The 8,382-nt window shown below is 45.4% G+C and overlaps 1 protein-coding gene across 1 annotated transcript; it reads left to right on the forward strand.

The window, feature by feature from the left end:
• The first annotated feature begins 474 nt into the window (after positions 1 to 474).
• LOC134445541 (uncharacterized protein K02A2.6-like) lies at positions 475 to 2,113 on the forward strand. Its single transcript, XM_063194594.1, has one exon. It carries the CDS (start codon positions 710 to 712, stop codon positions 1,865 to 1,867), a length of 1,158 nt encoding a protein of 385 aa, XP_063050664.1. The 5' UTR covers positions 475 to 709; the 3' UTR covers positions 1,868 to 2,113.
• The last annotated feature ends 6,269 nt before the right edge of the window (positions 2,114 to 8,382 follow it).

Here is an 8,382-nt window from a genome sequence, read left to right on the forward strand (position 1 = left end):
TAAGCCTGGAACAAAAACATATGTTCAGATAGTGAAGATCCTAGGAGATCACTATTCCCCCAAACCACTCATTATTGCTGAACGGTTCAGATTCCATAAGAGGAACCAGGAGGAGGGAGAATCTGTAGCACAATTTGTAGCTGCCCTGAAAGGTTTATCTGAACACTGTGAATTTGGAGGCTCTCTTGATGACACCATACGAGACAGACTGGTGTGTGGTCTGCGCAGTGAGTCTATTCAAAAACGGCTACTCACAGAGGCAAAATTGACACTAGCAAAAGCAGTAGAGTTAAGCACCTCTATGGAAATGGCCACCCGTGACGCACAGCAATTAAGTGCTGGCACCCAAGTCCACAAACTATCCGCTGAATCAACCATAAAAACAAGTGACAGGCCTTGTTATCGGTGTGGGAAAACTGGACATGAGGCACAAGAATGTTGGTGCAGGGAACTAGACTGCAGACATTGCGGAAAGACAGGCCACATTGAACGTGTCTGTAGAAATAAAAACAGAGCTGAAAAACAGCATACTGACGTGAAGAAAAGTGGTTTCAGGAGAAATAAAAAGAAATATGTCAATAAGTTGGAACACAACCAACATGGATCAAGCGGCAATGAGTCTGACGATGAGACAGTATGTGTGCTATCAATCAGAGACAATGATGATGGATACTGGGTCACCCCACTGTTAGAGAACAGCTGTGTGCGGATGCAGATAGACACGGGTTCCCGACTCTCCATGGTGTCTGAGGCCATTTACAGAGAAAAGCTAAAACACCTTACCCTTCAACCAACCAAATTGAGATTACGAACCTATACCGGGGAGGCTGTCCCAGTTTTAGGATTTGTGAAGGCAACAGTGGAATACAACGAGCAAAAAAGGGCCTTACCTCTATACGTCATTGCAGGAAACCGCCCTGCCCTGTTTGGCCGCAGTTGGCTGGAAGAGCTCAAATTAAACTGGCAAGAAGTTTTCCTTGTGGATGATGGGACGACTGGTTCCCTCCGGGAGGTCTTGGAGAAACACACCAATGTTTTTGGTGACGAACTTGGCAGCATGAAAGACATAACAGTCAAACTGACCATAAAACCAGGAAGTACGCCAAAGTGTCTAAAGGCGAGGCCAGTTCCCTATGCAATCAAACCGAAGGTAGAGGCTGAATTAGACCGGCTGGTCGAAAGTGGGGTACTAGAACAAGTCAGAACGAGTGAATGGGCCACACCAATTGTCCCAGTAGTAAAAAAAGATGGGTCACTCAGAATCTGTGGTGATTTCAAAGTCACTGTAAATCCAGTTTTAGCTGCTGAGCAGTATCCATTACCCCTGATCGAGGACATCTTCGCAGGTCTGGCTGGAGGCCAAAAGTTTAGCAAGATAGACTTATGCCAGGCTTACCTTCAGATGCATGTTGTTCCCGAGTCTCAGGAACTGCTGACGATAGTCACGCACAAGGGCCTTTACAGATACCAGAGGCTCCCTTTTGGAATTACATCGGCTCCAGCCCTTTTTCAAAGAGCCATGGAGCAAATCCTGAGTGGCCTTCCCGGAGTCCAATGCTACTTAGATGATCTTCTGATCACAGGGACAGATGAAAAGACACACTTAAGGAACCTGGAAGCAACCTTACAGAGACTGGAAGACTATGGCCTGAGAGTTCGGAAAGACAAGTGTGAATTTTTCAGATCCTCAGTTGAGTACTTAGGCCATGTTATTGACAGTGCAGGACTGCACAAAGCGCCATCCAAAGTAAAGGCCATAATGGAAGCGCCCTCTCCAGTCAATGTGACCCAACTGAGATCATTTTTAGGCCTTCTCACATACTATGGGAAATTTGTGCCTAACCTGGCAAATCAGCTGAAGCCATAGCACGAGCTGCTAAACAAAACAAAGCAATGGGAGTGGACCAAGAGATGTGAAACAGCATTCAAAGATGCAAAAAGGGCTCTGTGTGACTCTGGGGCCCTCATTCACTTTGATCCTGCACTACCCATCCAGTTGGCATGTGATGCTTCACCCTACGGTGTTGGCGCCGTAGTATCACACATACTACCATCAGGGGAAGAGAGGCCAATCGCTTTTGCTTCGCGGACCTTGAGCCAAGCCGAAGGCGGATACGCCCAAATTGAGCGGGAAGCTTTGGCCATAGTTTTTGGTGTGAAGAGATTCCATCAATATCTCTTTGGCAGGAAGTTCACTTTACTGACTGACCATCGACCACTGACCTCTATTTTTGGCCCCCACTCTGGCATCCCCTCCTTGGCTGCCAGTCGTATGCAGCGATGGGCCCTACTTTTGTCTGCGCATCAATATGACATTAAATACCGGAAGGCAGACCTGCATGGGAACGCAGATGGCCTGTCTAGGCTGCCATTGTCAGTCACACACACAGAGCCGAAGCCGGCTGAGATTTTTTACTTCAAAGATGTGACGTCAACACCAGTGACCTCAGCTCATGTGAAGAAACACACACGAGCAGATCCTGTTCTGTCCGAGGTGGTGGATATTATCACCCGAGGGAAGAGGGGTGTCATGACCCAGAGTCTGAAGCCATATCTAGAGAGGAGAAATGAGCTATCGGTCCAGGCAGGATGCTTACTGTGGGGTTATCGTGTCATTATTCCACCACCCTTAAGAGGGAAAGTGCTTACCGAGCTCCACTCCGGGCACTGTGGAGTGGTACGAATGAAAGAGATTGCTCGCAGCTACTTCTGGTGGCCAGGCCTGGATGTAGCTATAGAGGAAAAGGCAAAAGCATGTCATGACTGTCTGAAAGTCAGAAACCACCCACAACTGGCCCCCTTACACCCCTGGGCCTGGCCTGAAGAGCCATGGCAAAGAATTCACATAGATTTTGCAGGGCCACTAGAGGGCAGTATGTTTTTAGTAGTGGTTGATGCTCATAGTAAGTGGCCAGAGGTTGTTGTAATGAAGAGCACCTCCACAGAGAAAACAATCGAAGAACTACGAAGCATTTTCAGTCGCTTTGGCTTACCACAGCAACTTGTTAGTGATAACGGGCCACAACTAGTGTCTGAGGAGTTTAAGGCATTCATGGAAGAGAACGGCATTCATCACATCAAGTCTGCACCATATCACCCAGCCACCAATGGGCTGGCAGAACGATTTGTTCAGACCATGAAACAAGCGCTCAAGTCTTCACAAAACACACGGTCCCTTAACCAGCGTCTCAGTGCCTTTTTGCTGTCGTATCGAAACACTCCGCATGCTACCACAAAGGTGTCTCCAGCCTCTGCCTTACTCAAAAGACAGCTCCGCACACGTCTAGATCTTCTGAGACCTCTAAGTACAAGGGAGGTTGTCCACAGCCAGCAGAGGGCTCAGGTAGACAGAAGAGCAAAAGCACGGCTGCGAACCCTTACAGCCGGGGACCATGTCCTTGCCCGGAACTATGCCAGGGGAGATAAGTGGAAACCAGCAACTGTTCTGGCAAAAACAGGTCCTGTGTCATACACGGTTGAAACCAGTGACCACCTGGTATGGAGGAGACACATCGATCAACTGCTTCACGCCTCTGGTTCCAGTGATGACCCAAATGCTCCAGCCCCTTCAGTCCCTGACCTTGGAATCTACCCAGATCAGCATCTGGAAGAACCCCCGATTCCACCAGTAGATGGGGAGGCTTCCCCACCTAATGTCGGCCCTGAGCAGGTTATGCCACTTCCACCCAGTGCCGAGACCAGTGGCATTCCTGCGGGTCGTACTTACCCCAAAAGAGACAGGCGACCCCCAGACAAACTCTCATTATAACCTAGAGACTGACCCACGACGATGGGGCACAATAATCCCCAGGGTCCAGTCTGGGAATTGAGGCAGTCTACCCTCTTTCCCTAGTAAAAAAAAAAAAAAAAAAAAGAGATTTTGTTAAAACTGTTGTTTGTTATCAGTTAGGAATTTTAAGGAAACATGTTAAATATTAAACTGAAGGGTGGCTAGTTTTCTTATATCTGGTATCAAAGTAAAGGGGGAGGAATATGTTGTGTATTGACACAGGTTAAGTTTGTCCCATTGTTCGTTCCGTCCACCCCCGCTCCATTCACCCTGTGTATATTGTGTATGCTCATTCCGGGGTTTGCAATACAAAGAGTGAACACGACTTTATGCCTCCCGTGTCATTTATCCTTAAATGAAGTGTGGCTCCGTAAAGGAGCCTGGATATAACAATACCGGCCTTAAGTACTGTGATGAGTTCCTGCCTTGCTATTGTCTCCCAATAAAAAAGCTACATTTATGTGTTAGGCATTCATGTCTCCTCCTCTTTGTCTGAACCTGTGTTGCCTGATGGTTATTTCCTGGGTCTTAATCTAGTTAACTAACTTACTAGGATGGCTTAGTTGGATCACCCTAAATTTCCATTCTTGTAACTTGACCATGTTGCATGCATTTAAAAAAATATATATATTAATAAACTATTATTATGGTTGATTGTTACGCACATGTCATAGGACAACATAATGGACCCTTCTTTTGAGATGGGATTTTGCAACTAGTTTGTCCCGTATTGTTTGTAGGCTACCTAATACACTGCCCATTTCTTTGACTATGCATGCATAATTCATCATATTCCAGCTTTTCCCTGCTCAGCAGAAACGAGATGTTAATGGTTGGGCCCTTGTGCTTGTACATCAGCGTGTCCAGTTAGTAGTGCAGGGACAACAGTTCCAGATTTTGGCACTGTGCCTGAGTGGGCTATACATCAGTTGTACTGCTTCCTGTTACATCAGTTGTACGTGTAAATGCAGCTTGTGATGGGAGCGGCTTGTGTTTTAAGTCTGCGATGGGTGATTTAAGGACAATAAATACAGCACGTACATATGGTCACTTATGTGCACTTACTGCACAATCAGGGCCTGATACACATACTAGGCCTACAAACCAGGGTTAGTTCTGAAATCCCAAATCCCCCCCACTTGGGCCCCAGACAACTGACCCCCTTTGACCCCACTCTCTGCTTGCCTGACATCAGGGGCACACCTGAGCAGTGACGTGCGGTCAGGTTTATTGCTGGTGAGGCACTGACTTTTCCAATATCAGATTTTCAAATATATATTAGTAAATATTTGCCAAATAGGCCGATGAGTTTCATATGTCATAGCTTTCTTAACATAAGGTAGGCCTCATTTCCATAGAGAAAATGCTAGATCTCTCTCTCTCTCTCTCTCTCTCTCTCTCTCTCTCTCTCTCTCTCTCTCTCTCTCTCTCTCTCTCTCTCTCTCTCTCTCACTCACTCACTCACTCACTCACTCTCTCTCACACACACACACACACACACACACACACACACACACACACACACACACACACACACACACACACACACACACACACACACACACACACACACACAGGATTCAAACAGTGGTCTCACATAAACCACACAGCAGCACCAAGCAAGGCGGACAAACCGGAGAGCATCACGTCGGATGCTCAAACACACACACACACACACACACACACACACACACACACACACACACACACACACACACACACACACACACACACACACACACACACACACACACACACACACAGGATTCAAAACACTGGTCTCACATAGACCACTGAGCACCACGGCGAACAAACCGGACAGAATCATGGGCCACGGCGGATTCTCTCTCTCTTTCTCTCTCTCCACACGGCCTCACACACATAGGAGACACTGGTCTTACCTTTACTCGCACATCAGGTCCATGCGCCGCTCCTTCTGGATGAAAACATCCGTGACTTTGTCATAGCCAAGAAATCCTTTTCTTTTCTTTTCTCTTCTCAATGCCTAACAGTTGTGTTTCTCCAATACCCCCCAAAACATACTGGGCTATTACGAGAGCTCTTCTGTATTCACTGACACCATCAAAGCCTAAAAAGGCCTCCTTCACTTCACAGCCAGTCTCGCCTGTTGCAACATGCAGAATGGCGGAGATCTCATTCATCAGCTCGACATAATTCCCACGAGTCGAAGAGTGTGTACTCTCATCACCACCACGAAACGCTAACTCCTCCTGTTTGGCTAAGAAGCAGGTTGCCTGAATGAGACTTTTTAAGATCTTACGGTTCTCCTTCACTTTGGCGTTGTGCATGCTAACGTTACTTTAGCAGGTGCTGTTCATCCAAAGCCACATCTGTTCGAGACGCCCCAAACGTCTTCAAAGCAATTTGGCATTGAATATGAGTAGCTGAGGATTTGTGTTTCGTGAGGCTTCTTGGTACATTTTGTAAGTCACAAAATCCCATGCTAATGGTATTTCACACATTCTCGCCGGTTGCAAACAAGAGACACAGGTAACAAAAAGTTTCTTGTAGGGCATCCACATAGCCATTTTTTTCTGTTGTACCACTCACTTTGAAATGATCGGGTCGTTCTAATCTTCTGACCGGTCACCTGCAGCAAACCCTTCAGCTCTGTCGGTCGTCCATTCTTTCCACATCTTTTTCCCCTTGGAAATCCAACTTTGAGAATGCTCTAAGTTTCGTTATGAAATCCACTTTCATGGTAGCAGTCAAAGTGAACAAGCTAGCCAACACTAATGACACAGACTGACTGTATTTTGAACTTAAGATTTAGGTTGCTCTATGACGTAACTGAACAGCAAGACTCTCAACGCCAGAACGAGGTTGCGGCCAGGCTGCTGCTTGCCGCACCACTGTATTTTTCAGTGGGCGTTATGCCAAAGCGTTCAGAGTAAAGAAATGATAATCACACGTAGAAAATAGTAAAAAAAATATCAGGAAAATGAGGGCACACCATACATATTTCTATTAAGTGTATAAAAACGTTTAATACAATATTACGAGGTTGCATACACAGAACGAGCAAAATGGCGCATGCGCTCAAGCTTGTTAACGAGGGATTGCGCAATCTGCAGTGAGGCAAGGCTCGGAGCTGCCCCATGTTCAGCGTATGCGTAGCAACTTGATATGAAATGGGCAAATATTAAGATTTTGGCCACGAAAATGCTTGAAAATGAATGAGACTGTTTAAATAATGCACAAATGGTAGTTATGGTACAGATGCTCGAAAACAATAGTTATTATTGTTACTATTATTCACATTTACTGCATCTCATCATTCTCATGATGTCTGGATGGGGCTGTTGCAGCACCGCCTCACCTACCGTATTGGATGGAGGATTCAGATGTCTTTGTCCTCGGAGGTCCAGCCAAAGGTGTCTGCAGCCCTGCCTCTTCATGCTGACATACAGTAAACCTGCACTGCATTATCCAAAAGTTCTCGTTTCTAATCACATAGAAGGGGGACATCATCCCTTGCTCTGTTCTGCAACACATCACCTCAGGGGACTGAATTTGAAACCACACATCTGGCCAAAGAGATCAACAATCCATGTGTTTTCCCTGATAGGAGAAAAAACAACTCCTGCCACGACCTCATTCCCCTGAAGAATCTGCTGCATCAGCTTGATATAGGATGAGATACAGACAATGACCAGAACTGAACACGGTGGCATTGTTCTCTTGTCAAAAGATTTTTTCTTCTGGGTTAGAGGTGACTCCTACACTAGAATAGGAGGAAGTACTACACTACATCCTTCTGGAAACTTTATAGTGGTGTCAAGAGCTGTCAAATAATAATTTGTGCATATGATCTGAGCATGGCTCATATACAGTGTATGTAGTCTATGTATATTAGACATGGAGTAACCAAACATGGACTGATGGCATGATCTATAATATGATAAGACATGACATGATATGATATAATATACTAGTTAAAATGCAAGTAACTTAAGTCACAATACATTTTACTGTAATCTGGATTTTAATGGTATTCAGTGCGGTGGCTCAGAAAGAAGTTATTTCTGAACCTTCTACTTTTTTGTCTCCATGCTCCCGAAACACCTCCTAGATGGGAGGTGAAAGAGCCACTCATGAGTTTGATTTACACTGCAAATGGCCAGATCCATGTTTAGTTTAGTTTAGTTTTTTGCAAGAGTAACTAAAGTAGGCCTAATGCAAAAGTAGTATAATGTCTTACATTTTAAATATAATAATAAAAGGGATTACTCTTACTCTGAAAAGACAGGGACATGTAATCAGAAATGAATTTGAGAAATGAATTGACAGTTTTTGAGTAGGAACTTACCAAATACTGGATGATCTACAGTAGGCCTATATGACAATCTGATGTTGTATGATGATATTCGTTAGCCTTAACATATTATTTAACATGTTAAACCTTGTATACATCATAGGCTATGAGAGGATAGAGGAGAGGATTGGCAGATGTGAGCTTGTCAGATTTGAATGGGAGAGAGCGGCCTTGAGAGTGACAGAGGTGCTCTGCGTTCTGTAGCCGAGGCAGCGGTAGTGTCGCTGTTGCTGAGGTGTTCTGGCCAGGGCTGCCA

This window comes from Engraulis encrasicolus, chromosome 3 (assembly GCF_034702125.1).
Source record: "Engraulis encrasicolus isolate BLACKSEA-1 chromosome 3, IST_EnEncr_1.0, whole genome shotgun sequence".
Taxonomy (NCBI): Eukaryota; Metazoa; Chordata; class Actinopteri; order Clupeiformes; family Engraulidae; genus Engraulis; species Engraulis encrasicolus.